The sequence below is a fragment of the Falco rusticolus genome, chromosome 19 (assembly GCF_015220075.1).
Source record: "Falco rusticolus isolate bFalRus1 chromosome 19, bFalRus1.pri, whole genome shotgun sequence".
NCBI classification, from domain to species: Eukaryota; Metazoa; Chordata; class Aves; order Falconiformes; family Falconidae; genus Falco; species Falco rusticolus.
Window position 1 is genome coordinate 5,034,253 of NC_051205.1, and position 27,423 is coordinate 5,061,675.

General features: G+C 59.7%; 1 protein-coding gene across 2 annotated transcripts; it reads right to left on the reverse strand.

Moving 5' to 3' along the window:
* Positions 1 to 8,488: 8,488 nt before the first annotated feature.
* On the reverse strand, positions 8,489 to 26,869 carry TFCP2 (transcription factor CP2). 2 transcript variants are annotated; one of them, XM_037411741.1, is made up of 15 exons: positions 26,460 to 26,869; positions 19,951 to 20,102; positions 19,283 to 19,359; positions 18,760 to 18,865; positions 18,466 to 18,572; positions 17,603 to 17,755; positions 15,160 to 15,270; positions 14,305 to 14,393; positions 13,873 to 13,921; positions 13,285 to 13,378; positions 12,567 to 12,657; positions 11,511 to 11,617; positions 10,138 to 10,280; positions 9,408 to 9,459; positions 8,489 to 9,276 (listed from the first exon to the last, which is right to left on the reverse strand). In XM_037411741.1, exons 1-15 carry the CDS (start codon positions 26,579 to 26,581, stop codon positions 9,239 to 9,241), a joined length of 1,491 nt encoding a protein of 496 aa, XP_037267638.1. In that variant the 5' UTR covers positions 26,582 to 26,869; the 3' UTR covers positions 8,489 to 9,238. The 2 variants fall into 2 exon arrangements, with proteins under 2 accessions (XP_037267638.1, XP_037267636.1); XM_037411739.1 differs by having other exon boundaries at positions 13,843 to 13,921.
* Positions 26,870 to 27,423: the final 554 nt, after the last annotated feature.

Here is a 27,423-nt window from a genome sequence, read left to right on the forward strand (position 1 = left end):
TCACCTCGGCATCCTTCAAGCTGGGAGAGAAGCGCCGGTGTCGCCCTTCTCCCCCCAAAATGACAGATGGGTGCCGAAGCCACGGCGAAGCCCCCCCCGAGCTGGGCGCCAGCCCCCCGCCGCCACGGCTTGGGTTGGAATACGGCTTTTTAGGGTATTTTTTTTTCTCGGAGGTGAATCGCTTAATCTTGTCGCTAAAGGAGGGTGAGGGGGGAAAAGCAGCTGTTGAAGCGTCAGCCCAATTAAGGAGCTGATTAACGACGCTGATCAGAGGGGAAAAGCGGAGGCAGGGAAAAGCCACTCGAGCATCGCGGCCACCATGCCCCCGAGCCCCCCCCCCACTATTCCACCACCTCCATCGCCCCCGTCTCTGTGCCCAGGCCCACCCCAGGGCTCTGCCAACTTCGTCAGCCTCAGTTTAGGAAGGAGATAATTAAGGAGGAGAACCTCCACCATCCCCCCCCGCCCCCGCAGCACCTCACAACATCACCTGAATCCCCCCCCGGCTCCCTCGCGAGGGAAACCAGCCGCGGGACCCCCTGCGGCACCCAGCTCCTGGATGGATCCATCGGGAAACAGGTGACGGTCACCGTGTTTCTTCGGAAGGACCAAGTGGCCGCGCTGGCGGGTGGGAGGGCTGGGGCCGAGGGCAGGAGCGCGGGGTGACGCTGCCGGGGATCAGGCGGCCAAAAAATGACATTTTCATCTCATTTCTCCACGGGAGAAGCTCCCCTGCCCACAGGGGCATCCTCTTCCTCCTCCTCCTCCTCTTCATCCTCATCCTCCTAATCTTCCTCCTCCTCTTCATCCTCCTCCTCCTCTTCTTCATCTTCTTCGTCCTCTTCCTCCTCATCCTCCAGCCTGGCAGCGGCTGCACCCGTGCAATGCAAAGGCCGGTTTAATCCCCCTATTAGCTCAAATGATTTGAATTTTTGTTGAATTTTTTAATTCAAATTTTTGAAATACCCCCCACACACACACACACTTCTGGGAAGAGCCAGGGCGCAGCCTGGTGGCTCTGAAGCTCCCGAGCCCCGGCACGGAGCTGTGTGCCCGGAGAAGCCCCCGGAGCCCCCCCGGGGGGATGCAGACCCTCACCTTCCTCACTGGGTGCTCTGCAGCGGGGTGAAGATTTTGGGCTCCGGGGTCGGGATCTGGCTTAAGCAAAGGTTTACGGAGGGAGGGGGCGAAGAGCTGGCGGCTCCCCCCAGGGCAGGGATGCTCATCCCGCAGGAAAAGCCTCTCTCCTCCCTCCGGAGCCAAAGACACAACCAGCGAAAAAATAATAATGAATCTATTAACCGATGGTAACAACAGTTGGGGGGAAAAAGTTAAAATAAACCGTTTTCAGGTTTTGTTGGGATAAAACCCCAAGGAGAGGGTTCAGGATGGGGAAAAGAAAAAATTTGGGCTCAAATACCATGAGGGAGGGGGCCACACGCCCCCAGTTCCACTACGAAACCACAGCACAAGGAGCTCAACCCAAAAATATGAATTTTTGGGAGCAGGGAGGGGTTCAGGGGAGAGGACAGGACCCGGTGTGCCGATGGGTGCAAAGGGCCTCCCGAGACAGAGCCGGTCCCAGCCACAGGGCTCTGTGAACCTGTCGGGAAAATCCGCTGGCTGGAAGCTCATCCACGGTTGATTACGAGCCCAGATCATCAGGAGGAAATCCGTGCCCATCATGCTGCAAAACACCCTGCGTGCCTGGTTTGCCCGTTCCTGGTTTTTGGGAGAGGAGGAAGGGCGGGAGCATCTTGGGGCGAGGGATGCTCCATGGTCCCCAGAGCTCGTGTGCTGACGCCAGCGGGATCCAGCACCCTCAGTCCTGGTCCCACCAACGGGTCCCAATTCGCCTCCTGTGGCTCCGGCGTCGCCTCCGATGATCCTCGATCCACGTGGGATGCGCTGCCGGGCTGCTCCTCCATCACAGCTCGTCCAGGCGGAGACAGAAATAGCAATTCTGGAGCAAGGAGCCGTTTTATTTCCAAATATTCGGGAGGAATAAGTAACTACCAGGCGGCAACCCTCCGAGCATCCTGCAGATTCCATGATCCTCTGGGCATCCTATGGATTTCGTGATGGCTCCCACAAATCGCGCAGGGATCCCAGGCTCCAGGACAGAGTAACTTAGAGGATGCTCAAGATATCCTCCTCGTATTTACTCCTAAAACTCCCCGTATTTACTCTACAAACTACTTTAATCGCATCCCATGGGCACCAGTTTTTGGGAGGGGGCCAGTTTAAATATGTTTCCCGTAAAAAGCAAGAGCTGAAAGCAGATCCTGACAAAGCCTCCAAAGGTTTTGAGGTATCGGAAGTGTCAAAGACCGGGATGCAGCATTATTTCAGCAGCTGGACAAGGAGAGGGTAGGAATGACATGCAAGCAGGAAAAAAATATTATCTAGAGATATAAATATAGGGAGAGACCCCTGGGCTAAGCAGCAGCCCACTGCGCGTCAGGGAAGCACCCCGACCCTGTCCCAGCGGATAACGGGCGTGCTTAAGACAGGATCATGGCGTGCAGGATAAAATCCAGAAAATTATAATCAAGGAATAACCAACGGACCCATTTTATCCCGTCGCAGCGTTTGGCGTCTCCCTGGAAGGCGACGCTAGAGCGCAGAGGCAGCACCGGCAGCTGGAAGGAGCCAGGCTGCGATTCCTTATTCCCTCCCCCCCTGCTCGGGGGGGCTCTCGGCAGCAATTCCCAGAGGAAAACGTCTCCCTCCCAGGTGAAACCCACCCAGGAAGGCCCCCCCCCCCCCCCGCCAGCTGCCCCCCAGCTCGCAGCTCCCCCTCATTACCGATTACGCAGCAGGATGAGCATCACCGGGGATGACACGGCAGCATCGCTGCAGAGCACCACGCCGTGACGTCGGGGGGAGCGCGCCGAGGTGCTGAGCACCCCCCGCTCGCCACCGGCCCCCCAAGCAACCGCAGCCCCGTGGCTTTGCGGTGGCACCAGACAAACCACCCCCAGTAAGCGGCAAAGCAGCCCCCACCAGCGCCCTGAAGCCCCCTCAGAGCCCTGACCCCACCTGGGGGGGGGTAAAGGGGGGTCCGTGGCTGGGGGGAGCAAACGGGAGCCCACGGAGATGCCGAACCCTCGCTCCATGTTTCCTCCGAAGAGCAAACGGAGCAGCTCACCTCCTCGAGGGCGGCTGGCGGGACGGGGAGCCCCCGCCGCACCCCCCCCGGCGTGACAGAAGAGCTTGGGGTCCGGCACCACTTGGGAAGGGTGCAGGATGCTGGAGCACGTGGAGCGCGTCACCCCCCTTCTGCAGTGGGGAACAATCCGGCTCAGGCTCGAGAACCGCTGCAGAATTAACCCGGGAGCCAGTAAAAACGGTCGGAGCTGGAGGCACCTGCACCCGCTCAACGCCTGGCACGACGCACGCGGCTCCCGGTCCACGGTCCGGCAAATCCAGGCGTTATCCCGGGGCAGGATCCAGGGCAGAAGCTCGTTATCGATGAGCCCCGAGACAAGATTAAATAATTTCTGCCCCGGTAGGGACGGCGGCTGGGCCACCGCGAAGAGTTCAGCAGCTCAGCTCGTTTACAAACCAGGCGTCGGAGGTTTTCCCAAAGGATCCGGCCCTCGGGCTCCGCAGCCAGAAGGTTGATGGATTTGCTGGGCTGCGACTTGGGGCCGCCGCGGCCGGGCACGCCAGTGATCCCAGTTCAGCCTGGGTCGGTCCTTACGCCGCCGGCACTTCGGGATTTTATGCCAAATGGCAGATTTTTTGGTTTCCCCTTCTCCGGTGCCACTAACGAAGACGGGTAACGAGAAAATCTAGGCTACGGCTCCCCCGGCTCCAGCGCTGCTGGCGCTTGAGCCTGCGTTTACGCAACCGGCACCACAAGCAGTAGCGAGGGGTTCAGGTTGTCCCCGAGCCCCCCGCCACCTCGGTGTGCCTGCGGAAGGTGGGCACCCATCTCCTGGGGGGGGGAGGGGGTGCTATGGGACAGGCTGATCCCAAAATATCCCCCGCTCGGTCCTGCTGCCTGTCACCGGCATCGAGGCACAAGGGTGGGTCATGCATGGGGGCTCCACAGAGCCTGGATGGCGGGGGGACCCTGATGGCCAAGGCAGGGTGGCAGAAGGTGGCCACGGTTGTCTCACCGGGCCAGCTCACCCCAAGGACGAGTGCGGTGCTGCCGAGCCCCCACTCCTGGGTGCTCACCTGGGTGCGAGGGGCAAGACCCCACGTCCCGTGGCCAGGGGTCTCCTCCAGACAGTGGCCACAGCAGGTGGCGGCCACCGTGGCCACCGTGCCACAAGACCACGGGGCCACCTCGGTGCCAACGGAAACCAGCCGGAGCGGGGCTGGGTGGGGGTCCCACCATCACCCACGCCTCAGCCCCCTCCTCACCTCCCAGCGCCTGCAATGGCGGACCTGTACCACGACCCCTCCCCACCCTTGGGGACACCAAACCAGGCCCCCCGGGACACCTCCCCCACCAGGCCAACGTGCATCCCACCGCCGGCACCGGCTCCTTCCCACCGCCCGGCTCCTTGGGGACCAGGAACATGCAATATGGCTCCCGCCACCCCTGCACTGTGTCCCCCCCACCTACAGGCCCCCTCCCACCCTCTGTAGGTCGCCAGCTAGAGGGCCAAGCACCCCACGTCCTCCATAGGCCTCTTGGATATAAAAGCCCCCCCCCCCCCCCCCCCTCCCCAAATCCCTCACAGCCGCCTCCAGGTACAGGAGAGGGGAAAGCCCCAGCCTCAAGGGTCCCCTACATCCCCTATAGGTTCCCCCCCCCAATATAAGGGGGCACAATAACCCTTACAGGCCCCCAGAACACTGGAGAGGGGGGAGCCCCAGCCATAAGGGCCCCCTACATCCTCTACAAGCCCCCTATGTCCTCTATAGGCCTCTAGTGAGGGTCTCCTATGTGCCCGCAGCCGTAAGGGCCCCCTACATCCTCTATAGCCCCCCCCCCCCGCAAGGAAAAGGCTCCCCCAACCCCTACAGGCCCTCAGCTGTAAGGGTCTCCCATATCCCCATATTCTCCAGCTGGAAGCGGGGCCTACATCCCCTGTAAGGCCCTGCATCCTCTGCAGGCCCCGCGCCCCCAACCAGAAAAGGCCCACGCAGCCCCTATAGGTTCGCCAGCTATAGGGCCCCTCTGCACCCCCTATAGCTCCCACCAGCTGGGAAAGGCCCCCATATCCCCTAGGGGCCCCTGCATCCTTTATAGCCCCCCCCAGCTAAAAAAGGCCCCCACATCCCCTACAGGCCCCTGACATCTACTATAGGGCCCCAGCTGCCAGGCCCCCAACCATTATAAGAGCCCCTAACTGTAAGGCCCCCCATCCCCTATAGGCCCCCCCATCCCCTATAGGCCCCCCCATCCCCTATAGGCCCCCCCATCCCCTATAGGCCCCACCTGTAAGGCCCCCTGATCCCCTCCACATCCCCTAAAGAACCCTATCTGTAAGGCCCCCCATTCCCTATAGCCCCCCCATCTGTAAGGCCCCCCCATCCCCTAAAGGACCCCATCTGTAAGGCCCCCACTCCCCTACAGGCCCCCCACACCCCTATAGGCCCCCCATCTAAGGCCCCCCCATCTTCTATAGCCCCCCCATCCCCTATAGGCCCCCCAGCTGTAAGGCTCCTACATCCCCTATAGGCCCCCCACCTCCCCTATACCCCCCATCTGTAAGACCCCCACCTCCCCTATAGGCCCCCAGCTGTAAGGCCCCCCCATCCCCTATAGGCCCCCCAGCTGTAAGGCTCCCACGTCCCCTATAGGCCCCCCCCCCCCGAGGAGGCGGGAGCCCCCCCCCGGACCCCCCCCACTCACCGGGCGCGACGGGGCGGGGCGGGCGGGGCGGGGGCGGCTCCCGGGGGCGCGGGGCGCGCGCTGGGGCTGTGGCCGCGCGGTCCCGCCCCGCCGCCGCTCGCAGACAACAATGGGGCCGCGGCGCTGCGCCGCCCCTTATATACCCCGCGCCACGTGATCGCCACGCCCCCGCGCCGCCACGCCCGCGCCGCGAGGCACGCTGGGAAAGCGAGTCCGCCGGCCGCAGCGGGCAGGCGCGGGCCGCGGGGGACGCTGGGAAATGTAGTGCGGAAGTGGAGCGGGGTAGGCCGCCGGTGGGCGGCTGGGGAGGGGCGCCCAGGCCGGGCCAGGCCCCGCAGCGCCTCCGGGAGGGGGGCGGGGGCTGGGCTTCACCCCCTGTAGGGCTAAGGAAGGGCCGGGGGGGGGGGGGGGGGATGGAGAAGCCACAGGATGGTGGGAGCACCCCAGACCCAGTGCTGGGGGGTCCGGGGGAGGCTCCAGGCTGCGGCCGGGGGCTCTGTGGAAACCCAGCTGGAGGAGGGGGGTGGCTGAACGCTGCCCAGCGGAGGAGTCTAGACAAGAGATTAGCGAGGCTGGAAACAGCAGGAAGAGGCCAAAAGCGCCTTATTTTAGCAATAATGCACCAGCTGCAGCTGTGAGGGTGAGGGGGCCACAGGGCAGGGCATCGGGGGGGGCTCAACCAGCCTGTGGGCCCAGGGAGCCGGCCACAGCCCCCCAGCTCAGCTTGGAGGTGCTGCAGCACCTGGCCGAGCCCCCTCAAAGGGAGTGACCCACCCAACTCCATCCTCCTCTCCCCCAGGCTCCCACCACAACGGGGCTGGAGGCCCAAGGAGACGGAGCAGCTCCACGGGGGTCTCCCCCCGCCACCAGACCCACGCTCACCTCGGCAGCCCCTGTGACACGCTCCTCCCCAGGCGAGCTCAGAGAGCGGCCACGGTGCTTCCCTGCTGGATTACGGATTAGCTGAGTTATTAACCAATAAGCAGGTCAATTTTTAGGATTAAAAAATCCTCTTTGTGCCACCCCACCCCGAGTGCGACCCCTTCAGCTCCCCCCTTGTTTCCAGCTGGCAACCGAGGCTGCAGGAAGGACTGGCCTGTTGCTACCCGTCCATCTGGGGGGTTTCACTCTCCCCCCAGAGCCACCATGTGCGACAAATCACTTCGCCGGCATTTTCCTCATTCAACGGATTAAAATCAGCAGCACGCACCCAGAGACAGCGCAGCGAGCTGACCGAGCCTGTTGCTACCTTACCAGCCCATCGCACTTCTTGGATGCTAACAGGGGAAAAAACAGCATTAAAATACAGACCTCCCCCAGCACCAGAGACACCCAATGTGTACAAAAGGCGAGTGGCCAAGCACAAGCACCTTCACCCACCGAGCAAGCTGTCTGGCTGCTCCTCTGTGTTCGTGGGGAGAAGTAAGCAAAATTATTCTTTTTTTTTTTTTTTTTTAAAAAAAAAATAAAGCCTTTTCTTGACATCTTTATCCTTGAATGATTTATGAAGCTTTGGTGGCTCAGGGCAGGACCCCAGTGGCTCCAAGTGTGCTGATCCCCTTCTCTGGTCCAGAGTTAGAGAAGCGAGCCACCTCGGAGCTAGGTGAGGCAACCAAGTGGCTACCTCCTTCCCGCTGGAATCACCAGCCTTTACCGCGACACTGTGACCCCCCAAGCTCACGTGGTGCTGGGCAGATGAGCCCAGGTGGAGAGGATCCCCCCAGCACCCTGCTCCGTTTCCAGGACTGACTGCTGGATCCTCCAGTTCCTCACCAACCCCAATGCAGCTGGGTTTTGGGGGCGAGGAGGAGCCACCGCAGTCCTGAATAACTCTTTTGGGGAGCAGCTGCGACGGAGAAGGGAGATGGGGACACTACGGGGCCCTTTGCACCAGGACAGTCACAAGTGGCGGCTGTGGGAGCTCGGCTGGTGCAAGCAAATCCTGGGAAGGTTTAGCCAGGACTGAACCAGCTCTAAACTGTGTTTGCTATTTTGTCTTAGCTATTTGGATTGCACCTCCAAGAAGACAACAGCTGGCTGAGGAAGATGGGAACACAATCTTTTAAGGCTTACAAAGACAGAAGAGCAGCCAGTATTTTAGCAGCAGGGACGTGGCCGTCACAATTGTAGCGTCCGTTAGTGCCTTCACTCACCCCATAGGCCCTCCCTGGCCCGAGCCGGGACCTACAGCACCTGCCTGGGCTTGGATCTCCTTGCAGCCTGATTTAAAAATAAAAGCCCTGCTTTACATTGTATTTTTTTTTCCCAATTTTGGGTCAAAACGTCCTCACATAGCGCCGACGGCTGGAGACAGGTGTTACCCCAGGCATCTCAGGCTCTGCTTGGGGATCTTATGGATGGGAAATGGGATCCCTCAGCTGCAGAGCAGGGCAGATCCTTCACCCTGGAGATCTTCCTGCTGTCCAGGAAACCTGCACGGAGGCACCCTTGTCACCATCAAGTCCCAACGGCTTTGAATAACTCCTTGAACTTGCTGTTCGCTGTCTCCTCAGTGCGCGCAGGGCTACACCCCCCCGGGGCAGCTACGGAGGCTGGGCAGGGGCAGAAAATGAGGCAGCAGGTAGATATCGCCCAACATTTTCAGCGGGAATAGCTACGTCTTTTTTTTTTCCTCTCCCTAAAACACGCAGAAAAGAATCCCACAGAACAAACTAGTTAAGCTATTCCTTTATCCAGCTCCGCTTCGCTCCACGTTTTGCTCCAGCTTTATACAACTAATTCTGTATATTAAGTCCCTGAGGACCTTACGCTCGCAAGGGAAGAAGGATGGCACCACAACCACACCTGCATACACAGAGCCAACACCGTTTCCGAGGTGGGTGGAGAGAAAAACAAAGTCACCACCTTTGTCTAACAGATGCGTTGTAATATTAAATGAAAGCTTAATAAAATCTTTTCAGAATGTCCCTCCCAGCCTACCACTCCACCAGCACAGTACGCAGCGTGTTTGAGACCTGCTCAGCTCAGCACGTGCCCAAGGGCCAGTTGGCTTCGTTGGGCCAGTTTAATTCATGTTTTTTCGCCAGTCTGCGAACGTCGCGGGAGCCAACGCCTCTCAGAAAAGCAGAGCACGCTTGCCACAGAAAAAGCCCTCACGCAGGTCTTAGGTCCCAATGGCAAATTTCTACCGAGAGCTACGCAAGGGTGCGACCTGGTAACTTCAAGCCTCAGAGCTCCAGCAATTAAGCAGCACGTTACCACCCACGGCCATTTAGATGCTGTCGGAGCAAGGAGGTCCCCTGCCAGAGAGACAGCCGAGTGACCGACGGCTCGGGGTCTTTCCAGGGGGTGCCCAGGAGTTTCCAGATCTCTGCTTGTGTCCTTGTGCTGGAAGTGAAGGGTCTTCATGCGCGGCAAGAGGATCACGGGTGTTCCTCACGTTCCTCATCCCATCCCCTCCTACTTCAAGATGATGTGGTAGCTATCATTGGTTTCAGCTGCAAAAGAAGCAAAGGTCGTGAGCCAGCCACGACAGCACAGGGATCCGCTGGGTTGAGCGGATCTGACACAAGAGCTCCCCAAGAGGTACAGAAGGGCGACAGAAGATGGAGCCTGGGCATTTACGCACCTTTCATGGTGTCCAGAACAAAACAGGATTCGTCTTGGAAATTCTGTATCATCTGAAAGAAGCCACCAAAGCCAGCTTAGTCCGAGGCTGTACTTAAACACCGCAGAAGTGCCTCAGAGCCCGAAGTGGAGGCTTTGTGCTCTGCCATTCAGCGACAGGCATGGATTTAGAGTACCGAAAGGGCTAGAAGCTGCTCAGGCAGGAGCTCAGTGCTCTGGGAGGTAGGAAAGGCACCGGGTGTAAATATTTATTCCTTTCTCCAGCTCTCCAGAACTTAAGATCTGAACCAGCAAGCTGAGAGAGAGAGAACCCATCGGATTCCGGGATGCAGGTCTGAAAGCAAAGTCCTCCCACAGCAATTCCCCTCCCTGTTTTTATAGCAAAGCTGGAAAAAACCCAAGCATAAGGAGGGCGTGCAGGCAGCCTGGACCAGCTCTGGGAGAGCTGTTCACGCCTGATAAACCTCACAGGTTTAAGTGAGGTGCCCCCGGCAGCAGAGAAGCGCCCCCGAGCACCAACATCCTTTGCTCTACAGGCTTTAATGACTAACTCAGACTCTTTGGAAACCAAAGGTGAGGAGCAGGGCCCTTCCTGAGGACCTGCCCGTGGGATCTGTTCCCCAGGGTCCTGCGCAACCCCCGCAGCAGAGCTCGGAGCACCGTCAGACACGAACCAGCTGAAGCAACCCAGTGCAAGAGGTTGAAAATAAGGAGCGCCCACAGGCCGTTACCTCATCGCTGATCAGCACGTGTATTCCCGTCGGACCTTGCTTGTAAATCTGGCTGATCTGTTGGGAAGAGATGCTGAAGAGCTGGGCCAGCTTTTCCGTCAGTTCCACCGCCGTCAGTTCCTCCAGATAAATAGCGTGGTACACTGCGGGGAGAGGAGCCGTGGCAGCCAGACGCCAAGCTTCCACGTCTGCACCGTGGATGCAGAGACACTTCAGCTACCGCCACGCGCGCCAGCCTAGGGAGCAGGTGCTTAGAGCAGTGCCACAGCCGGGCTGCTCTCCGCCCAGGAACACCACAGCCACGGTGGGAAGGGACTGGGAACAGCTCGTCTATCGAGCGCAGCTCTTTGGCAGGTCAAACGCCCGCTCTGCTGCGCCCAAGTCGCGCAGCTATCATCTTTCCAAGCCCAAGCTGCTAAATCGAGACGTCACTGCAGCACCTCTGGTGTCTGCTCCAGCTACACCTGATCCTGAGCTACATCAGGATCAGCTCCACAGTAACTCCCTGTCCATGTCCTGCAACGCTTGCTCTGTATTTATGCAGTCCTTGCCCCCCCAAAAGCTTCTATTTCAACTAGCATCAGCCCAGCAGCACTTTGTACCATTCCTGGCAGTTTTCAATCCCAGCACGATGAAAACGCCACCCCAGAACCCCCTCACCCTTGTTCCCCCACTCCCACAAGGCAGGTCCTGGGGGGAAGCGAGAGGATTCAAATTGGAGCAGGGCAAGGAAAGGACGAGCTGTTTGCTTTTGCACTTGCCGCTCCAACAACAGAGGTGGATCAACCGGCGCCTGGCTGCTCCACAAATGTAGGTCACTCATTGTTGTCGGAGCAATGCTGGATTCTCGCAGGAGCTATCATTTGTCAGCTTGGAGCAGGCAATGTGCCGACAGTCAGATTCTGCAGCCACCCATTTGGTGGGCAAGGAGAAAAATCAGCTGGGAAGGACCAGGGCGAGCAAAAAGGGTTCACCGCGATTTTTTGGGCTCGGTTTGCGTACAGAGCCTGCACTAGGTTGTAGGTGAGCTCACCCGTGAGCTTGCTGCCTTGCTGCAGCGAGATGAGAGTGACAGCAGCCAACATGAGACGGAGGGGCCGAAAATAAAAGGCGCAGACCCTCTGAGTTGCTGTGCAGGGCTCTGGTAACACCAGCAGTCCTGGCTGCAAGAGGGGCCCTTCACCAGCCAAAAGCTGTGGTGTGGGGACAAGGGGACTGGAGGCAACTGGTGCTGAGTGCCCGCGGGCAGCAGCGGCAGGGCTGGAAAGAGCCTCCGCTGCATTTCTGTTTGCTGAAGCCCCTGGCTGTTGTTTCCCCCCCTGGCAGCAGCAACCCAAGCCCACGCGCTCCCTGCCAGGCTCCGAGACTCTTACCGAAAAAAGTACTGGTTACTGTGTCCCCGTCCTCGTGTTTCTGCTGGAGGTCCCGCAGCTGCTGGGACTCCTGACACACGTAGATGGTCAGTCTGGGCCGCACCATCCTAGGGACAGAGCAGTGAGTGAGCGCCCGTGGATTTGCTCAAGGACACCTCAAGCTCCCAGCGCCTTGCCAGCGCTCCTTCCCTGGCCAGGTTCTTCAGAAGGAAAAGAGGAGATCGACAATGTCGTCCCGGAGCAAAACCATCGTGGTCACCCCCACCTTGATGATGCAGCAAAGGTTTTTGTGAGAAGGGGACAAAGTCAGCAGGGGAAGATGGTGCCAGCCGGCCACCACGCAGCTCAATCGGGCGGCTCGCTCCCGAGGACACAGCAGCCACGGTTCGCACCGCGCTCGGTTGGTAACACGCGTGCTCCTTGTTCAAAGCCTCATTTTGCAGCACAAAAGCCGGCAGCGTCTCCTGTCCTTTGTGCCCTTCTCCCCACCACAGGACCACTACGGTTTCCCTGCTATCTCCTGGTTTCCCTGCCATCTCCCGCGCCATCGGAGGCAGCGCATTAACCCCCTGGAATGCTTCCCACGTTCTCAGCCCCACACCGGTACCTTCCCTCCTGGACACAGCCCACCCTGTGCCCCCCTGCCTGGCTGTAGCAGCACCTTCTGAAACGCTCCAGCTCAGACAGGGCGGTTAAACACCAGTCCCTGCTTCTTCAGTGAAAGGTGGAAAGGAATATTCCCATTCCGGGAAGGAAATTCCACGGAATTAGTGCAGAGGACAGAGGAAACAAGTATTGTATCGGCAGGACTCGCTAGCTTGCGGCTTGGTTCTCTGACACTCAAAGAATAAGATCATTTCTAACGATCACATGGATTTTCTACCCCAGATTGTCCCTGGCGTGGTTACCCTGCTGGCTAAGTTATCAAATGTGACTGGAAGAGGTTCAGGAAGGTTAATGAAACTCTGTTCTCTCTAACAGCAAGAGCCGAGCAAATGGGCTAACCAAACACAACTCGCCTACCATCCGCCACCAGCTTTTAAGCAAACAACCTACCGGCCTTTCAACGCGTTGAAGAGCCTGATGCCATCCGCAGGGCCGCAGATCTGGATAACGTCTTCTCTGGTCAGCTTCAGTAAGTCTGCACCTAGTTTTAAAACATTAGAAGGTGAGAAAGTCACACGATCTTGTCCAAAGCGTGTCGGGTGCGGGGCTCTGGACACGGCAGCTGTGCCTGCTCCCCCTCTCCCCACTCGCAGAGGTCACCCCATTCCCAAACTGCTTCTCCCTTCTGCTTCCAACTGCCCCCTGCTTCCCCTAGAAGGACGCTCGCAAGATTTTTTTTTCCAGACTGGTTTTGCAAGAGCGTGTTTTGGTACAACCCTGTGTCCCGTAAATTAAATTTACGGCCGGCTACCCAGTGCCTCGGTGACCCTGGATAACAGAGGCCATATCACCAGGGAAGGAGGGGAAAATAAACACGAAGCATTTCTTTACACGCTGTGCTTTCCCCCAGCTCAGCACTTCTCAGCTTGTTTTAAGATTAGAGTGTGCTGCCAGCTCTTGGAAGAGAAACCACCCCAGTCCTCACTGTTTTGCCAGTTGAGGTGGGAAATGAAGTACACAGCTTTCAGGGAGCCACGTTTTATTGTATTATAAGAAAATTTTAAATTTATATTTGCAACGGGAACATGAAGACAGCCTCAGGAGCGAGAGGAGGCAGAGCCACCTGGCACGGAGAAGGGGCGGCCGCAGCGGGGATGGTGTAACCTACCTGAGAAGTTTCTGAAAAGCCGAGAAAAAGTGGAGAAGCGGTTTCGGTGCAGCCACTGCTGGGCTTCCTGGGGCGTGCTGGTGGGCAAGAGGTTCTGCAACGCAGGGAAAGAAGGGTCAGAGGCAAGGTGGAAGCATTTCCACCCAGGAACGAGCACAGGTCAGCTCAGTGTTTATAATCACAGTCTTAAATGGGGGCCCCAGCGAGCCAGGCTCCCAGCACGTGCACAGTAAAGGCTGTGGCCTGGACAGGTTTTGATTTAAAAGTCTTCAGAGGGACGGAAAAAGAGGAAGGAAGCAAAGGAGAAAGCACAGAGAAGATCAAGGCAATAAGTAAAGGTCACAGCAAGCTACAAAGAGCTTGCTCACAGCTCCGCGTTGCTGTACCAAACGTTTTTCACCCCGTCACCTCTTTTTCTAACTAGGAGTCAAAAAGAAGTTACAGCTCCCCAAAGATGTTAAATTAGAGCAGCCTCTTCCCCAGCAAACTCCAGCCACCCACAAACCCGCCCCAGCTCCATCCCCAAATCCCATTTTCTGACCTGTGCACCATCCTTACCACAAGCATAAGCTCTGAGGTGTGACTTACATCTGCGATCGGAGGGGGTGGCTCGGGCTGATGGTTGGGAGAGCCATTGCTAGGGCGGGGAAAGAGCCAGAAACACCAGTTAGCGCTGCTCTTCCCCTCCGGCACAGGACCCCGGCGGGCAGCAACCCCCCCCCAAATTCCCATAACCAAGGCCACCAAAACAGCTAGGTGGCTGCGGCTTTGCAAACCAACGGTGTATGTTGGGAGTATTAACGGCGCGGGGACAAGCAGCGCGAAGCAGGCTGGAGGCTGACCCTCGGCTCCAAGGGATTTTGTTTTGATTTTCCCCACAGACACAGCCCCTTAGGCTGCTGCCACCCCCCTGTACACCTCGGAACCTTCCTCTCGCCAGCGGTCACCGCCAGCTCGGACACATCGATCTCTTGTGCGAGGCAGAAATTGCGAGCCAGGCGGCCTCCCCTCCCGACTTACCCTTCGCCAATGGAAAAGCTGCTGTGGGAGCTGTTGAAGCCAGGGGATGGCGTGTTATTGACGTACGTTATCTCTGGCCAGGGAGAACACTAGAAAGGAAAACCCAGAGAGTCACAGGGTTGCTGTGAACCAGCGCGGACATCTGCTCTGGTCAGCACCGGGTGACAGCTATTTGCTGACCAACAACCGACTCTGGAACAGAATTAAGGCATAAAAGTGGGGGATTAAAAGAAGCCGTGCCAATTCACTGCAGATGGCCACAAAGCTCACGTTTAGCGGTTCTTAATCTCAAAAGGCCAAAAGTCACAGAACTCAAACACAGCGAGATCTGGGGTCTAAACCATCACTCTGGCACGGGGCTGACACACAGAAACCTGGGAACCTCCGAGCCAGAGTCCGGCACTGATGAGTGTTCCCGAACCCACCCAGGGCAGGACAAGGGCTCCCCTCCCCAGGGCTGCTCAGCACCCACCCCTCAGCCCATCACATTTGAACAGACTGACGCTTTCCTCTAGCACAGGGAGCAAACAACTGGGTTTTCTGCCAGCTCACAACCTCAGCGGCCGGTTGCCACATGGGCAAAACGAAGCTTGCAGGGAGAGGTAAAAACCTTTTATTAGGTGAGCTATTCCAGCGGGGAAAAACCCGCCACGTCTCCAGGCACAAGAGCCCTTTTTCAGGTCTGTAAGAAACACCTCCTCTGCCTACAAAATTTATCTTGCTTTTGTCTTGTGGCTATTAGCCATTTGGCCAAGGTTTCACAGCAGAACAGGCAGCTCCTCGTCACCTGCGGGCGAGGTAAGCCAGGTTTCATTAAAACAACGATGCCAGCCGCTGCACGACAGAGCATCCCACCTCCGTGAGTATCGTGGTTTCATAGGAAGGCTGGTATTTCTCCTTCTCATGAGGCGTTCGCTTCTCCATCTTTTCCCTGTCCGTCTTCTGCTTCCGATCAGCTCCTTTGGGCTGGAAAGGAGACATCCCTGTTAGAACAGCCGCGTGGAAGGGCGGCAGCAGACGGCTGGAGAGGTGTGCGAGAAATGCAAGCAGCAGAAAAGGTGACTCGTCCTTCTACTCACCCGCTTGTTGCTTTACAGGGGGGAAAGGAAGAGGCTGCGACTATCCGCACTGAGAACTCACTGCGGTGACGGCAGCCCTTCGCGAACAGCCCCAAGATCCTGAGCCACCCACGCGCCTGCAACGGGGCCCAAAGCATCTGAACGAGGGGGCGAAACAGCCTTGAGACACACTTCTCCTGACAGCGTATGTCGGCTCTAAGGGGACAAAGGCCACTTTCTGGTGTCACGTATCTGAGCTGCGTCTTTTGCACCTTCGTCAACCACTTGGAGAGGCAGCGTTTGAGTGGCACAAACGGCACCGGGACACCAAAGCGCTCAGTTATGTCCTTGCCTTTGCCACAACCTCGAAAACCCACGTGCTCTCTCATGTCCAAGATTAACGTGATTTTACTCGCTGCCTTTATCAAACACTCAAAGCCCCAGGGAAAGCAGCAAGGAAGAGAGCGCCCTTATAACCGCCAAAGCCATCCCCGGTGCTCCCCTTAGCAGAACCCTAAAGAAATTGGCTCAAAACTTGGCTCTCCGTGGTCTCTGCCTGTACTCACAGGCGGGAGGAATTTCTCTTGGTGGCCCAGCACAGCTACCTGCCAGCAGGCAGACGCCTCCCATGGGGACGAGTGGTACCCATGGCACCGGCGGAAAAGCTTTATACAAATACAACGGGGAAATCGTTGTTTGTTACAATCAATCAATACAATCCTGCTCCCCAAGTTCCAAATCTCTTCCCTCTGGACAGGAAAGCTGAGACCTGAGCAAGCCACCACTGTGCTCGCAGCTGGGTGAGGAGGTGCTGCTCAGCTGTGGCGTCATGAGCCTGTTCCTACCATGAAAATCTCATCTTTCCACGGGCAACGCTGCTGCGCCTGCTGGCTCGAGCAGATCTGTGCCCCAGACACCAACGTGTGGGTAAGGGCTCCCCAGCAGCTATTTAGAGCTTTGAGAGGCAGAGGGGAGGATGGAAAGAGCGGGGCAGGAGCCCGAATCACGTTAAAACCCATGAAGGACGCCCTGCGGCAAACAGGTCTCACACGGGCACGGGGAAACGCGCATGGTGTTGCGTCTGCTGCCCAAAGAGCAGCCCTGACCCCAGGAAAGCGGCTGTGTTGGGGAGCAAGAGATAAGGGTGAAGACATCACAGACCACCCCTTGCAGACAGACCGTGCCCTGAAGCCACAGCTTCACCGCTTTGGGTTTTCCCAATCCAAGGGGAAAAAAAACCTCCCCAAAACCCCCACAAAACCCAACCCATCCCCTGGCACCAAGAGCTGAAGCCCAGTAGAAACGCAGCAGCAGATGCCTCGCAGTCTCATTGTCCTCCGGGTGCCCGCTCGTGATCAGCCCTAACTCCCCACCCCGCAGCCATCCGTTTCGGCTACTTGCATCGAGATACCAGCCACAGCTCCAACAAGCCCTAAATCATCCCACCCCTGCCTTCGAAATGTTATAAACCAAACAGGCAAGAGGGGAGAGGGGGAGAGAGAGAGAAAGAGAGAGAGAGAGAGAGAAGGGGGAAGATGCCGAGCCAGCAGCAGGGCACGCTGCCCAGTATCCCGCAGCAAGCTCAGGGCACAGCGGCAAAGCAGCGCAGGCACCCGGCCAGGCACCCACCCCCGCTGGGTGCCAAGTGCCCCTAAAGCCCGGAGAGAGGAGCCACGCACCAAGGTTTGGCGTTACAGGGAGGGATGGGGTAACGGAGGCAACCTCCGCGTCCCAGACAGCGTGGGCACGGCATTGCCAAAGCGCTGCTGCGTGAACCGCCCTTCTCAGCCCGAATTGCTGCGCGCCGGCAATTCCGCAAGCGATTCGCAACAGGGACCAGACGCCGGCACCGCTGGAGAGGCCAGGTGCGGGCAGATCATCGGCAACAGGTAATATTCAAGCGAGGAGTTTAGACAGACACCGAGGATGCTTGGAAGATCTCCCGAGGTGATAAGACTAAACGTGGGAGGTTTCAGACAGAGGCAAGGCAGCCCATGTTCTCCCCGTACATTGTTCTTGGCTTACTGGTTTTATAGCCTCAGCGACCTCCGGCCTCGACTGACAGGGAGGAACCAGGGGAGAGCAGCGACGTGAGACCAGAAGGACCACGAGGGCCCTTCCGCAAGCAAATGCGGCCACGGTCCTGCACCCATGACGTTCACTGGGGCCACAGCGTGAACTGGGATCGACTTCCCAGTTTGTTTCCTAGCCTTGGGAAGGTCCCCAAGGGGCTGCGGTACCTTGAAGACCTTGATCTGGCAGCTGGCAGAGTGCAGGTGCTCCGTGTACTCCCCGTTCTCGTTCTCCTTGAAGGTGTCTATCTGGACCCGAAAAGGCACCCCCTTCTCTCCCCCGTGCTTCCGCATGGTGAACTCTGTGCTGATGCAGTGAACCTGCGGGAAGGCAAGGCAGCCTGCCCTCAGGAATCCCCTCCTCAGGAATCCCCTCCTCAGGAATCCCCTCCTCAGGAATCCCCTCCTCAGGAATCCCACCGTATGACCCACCACAACGCGGCCGTTCCCCTCGTGGGAGCCGGGGCAGCACTCATATAAAGGGTGAGAGGGCGAAATACGGAGCGGGGATGGGACCGCAAGCCCCCCCAGCATGAAGGACGTAAGGGGATGCCATGGCAGAGGTGGAGCCACATTCTTTCAACAAGTTTTGCAACCTCTTAATGCCACAAGCAAGCCCCAGACCAGCAGGGCAGCCAGTTCTGCGGCACCAGCCTCCGCAGGCGGCAGCCCGTGTATCCTGGCTGGGAGGGCCAGACTTCCAAAAGGTATTTTAGGCAGCTGGTGAGATGTGCAAAAGCATCTAAGCAGGATGGAGACTCAAATTCTGGAAACAGTGGGACCTAAACCACCACTAAAATGTGTAAAACAACTGGTTGGTGGTCAGCTGTGCCCATGCCTTGCTCCCTCATGGGCTGCTGCTCTCTTGCAGGAGGCAGGGCGTGTTTTAGTTGACATCCTTCTACCACTGTAGCATCTGGCTGCTATTTCAGTGCTCCCGAGTTAGAAAAAGCATCTTTTTCCCCCTTGGAAAACTTATTTTTTCCCCCTAGATGCCCGCAACGGGAGTTTTTCCGCTTTTCCTCTTTTACCTGGATAAACACAGAAGTCCTCTTGGAAGGATCCCATAGGAACTCCACCGTGTTGAGCTGGGTTGGGTTTGCTCTCGGGTCAATGATGCCCACGGACATCGGGATATCTGTAGGGGCACATACGGAGAACCAGCTGCGGTTTGTAGCAGGAAGGGATTTGCAGGGAACTTATGGAAGAACCAACCACGTCTCTCAAAACGCGGGACCATGACAGCACTTTGTCCCTTAAAGGGACCAGGAGCCTGGCTGGAGGCACCTCAGGCACCCGCGTCTCCGCCAGCCCCGGGGACTCACCGATGTCCAGTATCCTGTCCCCAGGCCGGTTCCACCGCCAGCCCTCCAGCTGCTGGTGCTCCGTGTACTGCAGGCGCCGGTCATGAAACACCACCCGGAATATGCTCTAGAGGGGAGAAACAGTCTGGGGCTGGAGCTGCCGTGGGAAACTCGAGCTGCGAGGTGCTTCCCGGCACGAGAAAAGGGGCAGAGAGGGGAGCAGAGGAGCCCGAAGGCTTCACGGAGAAGCCGAAGCAATGCAAGGGAGCCCAGATGGACCCTTGGGGTGGAAGCACGAAGGTCCCAGCTTATCCCTCCTGCCACTGCCTCCTGCCTTGTCCCCAGGGACCGGCTGGACAGCACCAGCTGGGCTGGTCTCCACAAAGCGGGAGAAGGAAAAAGGGAAAACAAAACCCCCAGGCGAGGCAGACCCACGCCACACACGCTGTCACGGCGGCCGCTGTGGGGGCGCAGGGTGAGGCCACGTCCCCCCAGGGCAGGGGACACCCCCAGCTGGGCGCGCGCACCCGTGTGCTCTGCTCACCTTGACCAGTTTCCCATTTATCTCTGGCAGCTCCCCGATCTTCCTGTTGTCCAGCATCCGGATTTCATAGGACTGCCCTGGGGGGAAGGCGACAAGGTACCTGCCCGTTAGTCAGGACGGACCCTGCTGCCACCCTGACACCTTTTCCTGCCACACTCGACGTGCCACTTGATCTCCTTGCCAGGTGTTGGGGGTGTGTGACAGGAGCCATCAGAGCCACAGCTGTAACACACCTCCAGGAAGAGATAATCCCTCCCTTCCTGCAGCAGTACTTTCCAGGAATTACCCTTATTAACCCAAGATCAAGAACAGGGAAGAAATCGATTACACAAGCTCCATCTGCCTTTGGTCGCCAACCCTGATCTTCCAGTTCTACTTGAAAGCAGCGGGTACAGCTCGAACCTGTAAAACATCCCCCTGCAGAGCACCCAGCAGCAGTAAACCACCTTATAAATCGCACAGATTTTGATGAGGTTAAATCCTACCGGCAATTCACACCGCCGCCGTGAGCTGGGGGCAGGCAGCAAGGCGAAGGAAGCAGCACTTCCCAACAGGAACAACCTGGGGTTTACTACTGAGGCGCTTTCCATTCTCGAGGGGAAATTTCCAGAATTGTACTTTTTAGGGTGTTAAACACGAGGCTCGCTCGGCCCGTGGACTTCTCTCACCTTGGTTGAGATAGGTGAGCGTTTCGTCGTGGAGCTTGACAGCGGGGGACGTGGCGGCACACAGCACGTACTGGAAAGGCAGAATTTTGTTCTCGTTTTCGGGGGGCAAGCTCGATTCTTCCTGCTTGAAGATGGGCAGGGCAAGGACGTCGCTGCAAAGAGATTTGTCAGACACTCACTTTGGCTCTGGCTACAGAGAGGCGACGCCTTCGGCATTCAGTTCCTCCTCCTAGGCAGAGCTTTGAGCTTTTTTTAGGTAAAACCACCCCCCCGCCATCTCCGCAGAAGCTCAAAGGAGCGTTCAAGCAAACCGAGTGGTCTGAGGACCCGAGATCTGCCCTTGCTAAAGCTTTTTTCAGCTTAGCATCGCCACCCACCCAAACCCCACACGTTTCGGGCTAAGGGACACCAGGGCTGGCGTGTCAGCCTGCAGCCCAGCCGCCTGCACCACTGCAGAGGCGCGCAGGACGACAGCCGCGTCACCCATAAACGCTCATCCTCCTCCTCGTGGTCCCAGCCTGCCCACCGCTGCCAGCAGGCCGGCCCCTAACCCCTTCCCCGTGGCTTGCCGACCCCCCAGGAGAGGCTTGGCAGGAATTCCAAGTCTGGCTCAGGTCAAGGTCACCGAGTTCCTCGCCGCTGCCCCCTCTGTGTCCACAAAAGCCCCCCGTGCCCCAGCAAACGGGGGTGTCAGCGCAGGCGGAGGCCAGACCCTCCCTCCTGTAGCTGTAACCTGCAGGACGCACGCAAACATCTCCGTGGAGCAAATCCCGACACGGCAGGAGCCCTCCCAGCACAAAAGCGGCAGGAGGCGGCCCCCCCAGCTTTCCCCAAACTCCCTGAGGAGCCCCCAGACCCAACGCACTTTGTGCTGAGCACCGCGCAGCCCTGGCCCGGCCCAAGAGCCTGGGATGCCCTGCAGGTCCGAAGAAGCCGCACGTCACAGCGGGACGTGGGAGAAATCAGACCAGGTTGGTAAGACAGCCACAGGCACCTCCTGTGTACCTCGCAGATCTGCCTCCTGCCCCAAGCCACATTTCAGGACAGGAGGAACTGCCCTGAGGGGTCAGGGTGGCTTCACCACACTCCGTTAACCTGCCACAGCCCAGGCGCCCTCCTGGCTACCAGGCTGTGCGAGACGGGCTCCGCGGGAGCTCCACGCCGTGCCACCGGGCAGCACGCAGCCGCTCCAGCTGTACCAGCTTGGGCTCCCCGTCCCCTGGATGCTGTCACGCCGCTCTCGGTGCTGCCCGGGAAAAGCCAGGGTGTTAAAAGCCCCGTGCTACCAACTTTTCCCAGGAGAAGGATGTCTCCTGGTCTTTGCGGTTACATCTCCGCTCCCCTGTGATCACAGACACTCCTCCATACTTCAAAGGCCATGTGGCAACAAGAACTTGCTGAATAATCTTAATTTAAAAACCATCAGCAATACCCTTGAGCCTACGGACATGTATTTAATAGAAATTGTTTCAGAAGCTGTTTCTCAGCAGTTGTTTTGAGCCGTAACAATGGCCAAGAGCGATTATTCCGTCGTGTATAAACCAGACCATCCTCCCACCCATGCACACGAGCAGAGCCCGGAGCGAAAGCAGAACCCGGGCAAACACGTTCAAGCGGTGGGGACGTGACTGCAGAGCTGCGGATGGGCTGCCAGGGCCACCCAGAGCCACCCCATCGCCCGAGCTGAAACGTGGCGTGGGGACAGTGGGGATGGAGCTGTTCGGGTCACCCAGAGCCATCCCACCGCCCCCAGCTGAAACGTGGCAGGGGGGCAGTGGGGATGGAGCTGTTCAGGTCACCCAGAGCCACCCCACCGCCCCCAGCTGAAATGTGGCATGGGGACAGTGGGGACGAAGCTGTTCGGGTCACCCAGAGCCACCCCACCGCCCCCAGCTGAAACGTGGCGGGGGGGCAGTGGGGATGGAGCTGTTCAGGTCACCCAGAGCCACCCCACCGCCCCCAGCTGAAACGTGGCGGGGGGGCAGTGGGGACGGAGCTGTTCGGGTCACCCAGAGCCATCCCACCGCCCCCAGCTGAAACGTGGCGGGGGGGCAGTGGGGATGGAGCTGTTCAGGTCACCCAGAGCCACCCCACCGCCCCCAGCTGAAACGTGGCGGGGGGGCAGTGGGGACGGAGCTGTTCAGGTCACCCAGAGCCACCCCACCGCCCCCAGCTGAAACGTGGCGGGGGGACAGTGGGGATGGAGCTGTTCAGGTCACCCAGAGCCATCCCACCGCCCCCAGCTGAAACGTGGTGGGGGGACAGTGGGGATGGAGCTGTTCAGGTCACCCAGAGCCATCCCACCGCCCCCAGCTGAAACGTGGTGGGGGGACAGTGGGGACGGAGCTGTTCAGGTCACCCAGAGCCATCCCACCGCCCCCAGCTGAAACGTGGTGGGGGGGACAGTGGGGATGGAGCTGTTCAGGTCACCCAGAGCCACCCCATCGCCCCCAGCTGAAACGTGGCGGGGGGGCAGTGGGGATGGAGCTGTTCAGGTCACCCAGAGCCACCCCACTGCCCCCAGGTGAAACGTGGCAGGGGGACAGTGGGGATGGAGCTGTTCAGGTCACCCAGAGCCACCCCATCGCCCCCAGGTGAAACGTGGCGGGGGGGCAGTGGGGATGGAGCTGTTCAGGTCACCCAGAGCCACCCCATCGCCCCCAGGTGAAACGTGGCGGGGGGGCAGTGGGGATGGAGCTGTTCAGGTCACCCAGAGCCACCCCATCGCCCCCAGGTGAAACGTGGCGGGGGGGCAGTGGGGACGGAGCTGTTCAGGTCACCCAGAGCCACCACCCCGCCCCCAGGTGAAACGTGGCGGGGGGGCAGTGGGGATGGAGCTGTTCAGGTCACCCAGAGCCACCCCATCGCCCCCAGGTGAAACGTGGCGGGGGGGCAGTGGGGACGGAGCTGTGCAGGGGCAGCTGCGCAACACTGAGCCATGGTGAAGACTCAGGTCGCCTGTCCCTCCTGTTACAGACTTTGGGCTCACGGGAGCATGAGGAAGGAGTTAAATCAGCTTTTTTTTTTTTTCTTTAGTTGAACATTAAAAACCTTTCCCAAGATAAAACTGGACTTACCTGGCCAAATACCAGCTCCCACCCTAACAGGGCTTTAACCCTTTGGTCTCCAAGAGATTAAATACCCACCTTTCCTCCAAAGCTGCGCCAGCAGCACCCACCGCCGCCGCCCCAAGCCGAGCGGCAGAGCCCTTCCCTGCCCAAATCCCGCTGTCAGACACTACAGAGCCCTGCAGATGCCCCAGTGTCATCAAGGCACGTGTACACAATTAGGCAAATTACACAACCCGGAGGCCGAACTTCCCTGCAGCTCCATCTCATTAGCAGGCGAACGAACGGTGTTTCATCCCGCCGAAGAATTCCTCGCCCCAGCAAGCTGCCGAGGCAGGATGAAGCACAGATGGCCCATCCTATGGGATGGGGAAGAGCAGCACCAACCTCTTGTGCCGACAGGAAAACGGAAAGGCTGCGCCCTGCACAAATTCCCCCTGCGGCCGGAGGAATGCGGGGCGCGCTTCTCCTGCGCACGTGAGCGCTCGTGTGCCTCGCAGGCTGCGCCACAGCCGGGCTCCAACCCCACGTCTGCAGCCTCAGGAGACCTCGGGGGGCTTCGCTCTTTCTTCTGCTTTGCCTCGCAGGAAAACAGGCTGGGTGAGAAAGACTCAAAGCTGCGACCTCCCCGCTCGGATTGCCGGCACATCGCTGTCATCCCGGCTTCCACTCGCTCGTCCCGTGCACGCGGAGCTCTCGGCCGCCGCTGGATCCACGTTCCGCAGCACAGCGGGTGGCTGCGATATCACAAACTGCTTCTCAGGCCTCCAGCGATTCCACTCAGCCACCAAGGGCACTCAGACACCTGCTGAGAGGGACGGGCCGGCAGAGCCATCCCTGCAAACCTCCCCAAAGCCAGCCTCTAGGTTTGTGTTAGCCGAGACCCTGCCTAACCACAGCCTCAACCCCACATTTTATTACAAGCTGCAAAAGGGGGAAAAAAAACCAACCCCAAAATGTAGGATTGTCGCATCCCTGTATTTCTGGTACAAGAGCCCAACCCAATTAGCGAGGAATAATCATCGAGCAAACGATGGTTTGCTTTTGCAAGCAGCTATCGGGGAAGCAGAGCTGCTTTCGGTGCAACAGGGAGGCTGGAGCATCGCCACGCCACGCCACCCCTGCCGCGGTCCCTCGGCATCGCCGCGGCCACAGGTTTCGTTTGTCTGGGTCGTCCTGTGCCGCAGGACCCAGGTGACAGGGTCAGCTTTACACGTGGCGTGGTGCAATAAATTAAATATCTGGAGAGACAACGTGGTTATAAAACGGCAAGAGAAAGCTCGGCAGCCCCCGGGCCCAGCAGCTCCGGGGGAAGCACGTTCTCGGTGGCACAGGAGGCACTTTGTTACTTCGCCTCCCGCCCCACCATCACCCACCGAGCTCGAGTGGTCATTTTGGGGGTTGCTTGGGGAAGAGCCAGGAAGCTGCGAGGCATTCGGGTACCACCGTCCCACCAGCAGCCCCCCATGACGCCCAGCCTGGCCAAACCCAGCAGCCATCGGCAGATTTTTCTTGAGACCAACCCAGGTGCAGTCCCGCCTGCTCAAAGGCACCTGGAGAAGCTCCTGCAACTCCGAGGGACACCCCTCCGCTTAAAACCCACTCCTTCCCTGCGCAATTTAATGTGCTTTTGGGAAGACACTTCACCTAGCAGCTCCGGCTCTGGGGTGGGACAGAATCTCCTAGAAAAGAGGGGAGAATAACTGTGGGCAGACGTGTTCAGCCAATGCCCGGTTATCACCTCCAAAACCAGCTCCGCTCTCCTCAAAAACCAAATTCCAGGGAACAACAGTAACATCACGAATTCCGGGGAACAACAGTAACATGACAAATTCAGGTTCATTAACAAATACAAAGCACGACCCTACCGTGCAACTCAAACGAGAGAAAGCTTCCAGCCGAGCCACAACCCTCATCACCCACCGGCACCTACCAGCGCTCGTTCCCAAGGAAGTAACGTGCCTCTTCCATAGGGAGAAGGAACAAAAGCGGAACACCCCCCCCGGGGCAAGCCTGCAAAAAGTCCCAAACACGCTCAAAACCCGAGGTGCCTGTTGAAACCTTTTCCCCCCTTCCCGCGACACGGAGAGAAAATGTCAGATGTCAAGACAGGAAGGTCGGCGCTCACCTACGGGGGCACACGCTCTATTTACGGGCAGCGCAGGTCAAGAAAAGTCTTGGAAAAACAGAGTCGGGTTTCAGGCGGCCGAGCGAGCCCCGTAGGTTGCGCCCAGGGCAGCGACACAGCCACCATGTCACCAACCCAGAGTCCAAAGCCCTTTTGCACCGGTAAGAGCGGTACGGAAAATTAGGACACGGGGACCTCCAGGCTCTTTGACACCTGCCTGGGGTCCACATGGGGATGGGGGGGGGGGGGATCTACCTCGTCCTCCCCCCTCGCTTCCAGCCGAGGAGGGTCCCAGGGTGAAAACAAACAGGGCAGAAGTTGCAGCCAAACTAGTAACGCTCTCACACAAGTTACATCAAGGCAACTCCTTCGCAGACGGCGCTGGATCCGCACTGCCCCACGACAGAGCTAATTAATCAAGGACGACGGAGCTAATTAATCAAGGACGGCGGTGGGGAAGCACGTGGCTGCCCGCAGCCCCCGGCCCGTCCAACGCCTCGTCCACGGGCTGCACTTCCCCGTCGTGACTCGCGCAGGCGGAGACAAGGCGTTCTCACGCCTCAAACGGGGGGCACGACGCTGCGCTTCGGCCTCAGCGCGCACGGGGGGCTCGGCCAAGCGGCTGGATCCCAGAGCCGGGATCCCAGAGCCGGGATCGGGAGGACCAAGGAGCATCTCTGGAGCACGGGCCACATACAGCGTGAGCACCCGAGGCCAGCAGGTCCCGGTCCCAAGCATCACATTCGTGCGCTAGACCCCGCGGGGGTCCTGCTCCGAGCCTTGGCTCCTGGGTTAGCTCAGTCAGGAGCTGGTCTGACCCAAAAAACCCATGCCCCTGTTCCTCTGGGGGGGTAATTAATTAGAGCAAAGTACCGCTTCTGGGGTGATTAGCTTCTGGGGGGGATCAGCGTAGGCTGCGTAAACCCAAAGCAACCGGCTGCGGGCTCTTCTGACCAGCGATGGAGAAGCGTGGGACGAAGCGGGGTGATGGAGCTGCAGATCAAGGCCATCGGGTGGCCAAAGCCCAAAAGAGCCCCCAGGGCTGCCCAGCCCCCCCACCCCCCAGTGCCCAGCCAGCCCCTTGCAACCGCGACTCCATCCCAACTCCGAGCGCCCACCGCCACATCCCAGGGCTGGAAACGGAGCCGAGCGCCCAACTCGCTCCCGAACTACCCCCAGGGTGACACCGCGGCCACCGAACGTGCCGGTCCCCCACCCTGGGGAGCGTTTTGGGGCTCCTCAGCCCACCCTGAGCCCCCAGCCTCTCTGCCAGGCACGGGACGGACCCCCGAGCGTCGCCGGAGCCCACCTACCTCATGCTGTAGGCCCCGGCGCCCAGCTCCTGGCCGATGCCCGACAGGCTGGCGTCGAAGTCCTGCACCAGCCCCGACTCGATCACCTCGTCGGCCAGCGGCAGCTTCAGCGCCCAGGCCATCCTCACCCAGCGGCACGGGGCGCCCGCCCCGGGCCAGGGGGCCGCGTCCCCCGTGGGGGAGGGCAGCGGGGGGCTCCTGGGCGACCTGCCCCGGTGCGACACCCCCCCGGCAGGCAGGTGGGCTCGCTCCCCTGGGGGGGCTCAGCCGCGCTCCCCCTGTCTCCTGGGGGCACCCGGCCCCCCACCCCTCGGGGGACCCTGCCCTGGGGTGGCTAACTTGGGGGGACCCCCCCCCTCCTCCAAGACCTGCTGCAGGGGGCTCGACCTCCCCCCCGCCTGCTGCACCCCCTCACCCCCCCCCCAAGGGGCCACACCAGCCCCCAACCCCCCCCCGGGGCCTCACCCGCCGGGGCCCCCCAAACCCCTCAGCCCCCCCACTAAGGGCCTCCACCCCCGGGGGGCTCCGGGCCCTACTGACCCTTCCCCGCGGGGCTGCACCCCCAGGGGACCCCTGCACCCCCTCACGGGGCCGCCCCCCTCGGGGGGACACACACACACCCCCCCCCGGGCCCTGCCGCCCCCCGCGGGGCCTCCCTGGCTCCAGGCCCCCCCTCAAAGGCCAAACCCCGCCAGGGGCTGCCCGCGGCCCCGCTGTACCCCCAGGGCCGCCTCCCCGAGGGGCTGCACCCGCCGAGCCCCCCCCCCCGGAGCCCCCCCCGGCCCCGGCCCCGCCGCTCCCGCTCCCGCCCCGCCGAGGGCCCCGGGCCGCGGCCCCCGCAAGATGGAGGCGGCGGCACCGCGGGCCCCCCGCCCCCGCCGCCAGCGGGGAGCTGGCCCCGCCCCGCCGCCGCGCCCAGCCAATGGGAGCCGCGGGCCGCCGGGTGACGCGCGGCGGGCGGCAG

Coding starts and splice junctions, on each gene's coding strand:
- TFCP2 (XM_037411739.1), bottom strand. CDS start 26,581: ATGGCCTGGGCGCTGAAGCTGCCGCTGGCCGACGAGGTGATCGAGTCG. Junction 18,866..19,282: donor TAAATGGGAAACTGGTCAAG/GTGAGCAGAGCA, acceptor TCTCCCCTCTAG/AGCATATTCCGGGTGGTGTT. Junction 12,658..13,284: donor GCTTTTCAGAAACTTCTCAG/GTAGGTTACACC, acceptor TTTTAAAACTAG/GTGCAGACTTACTGAAGCTG.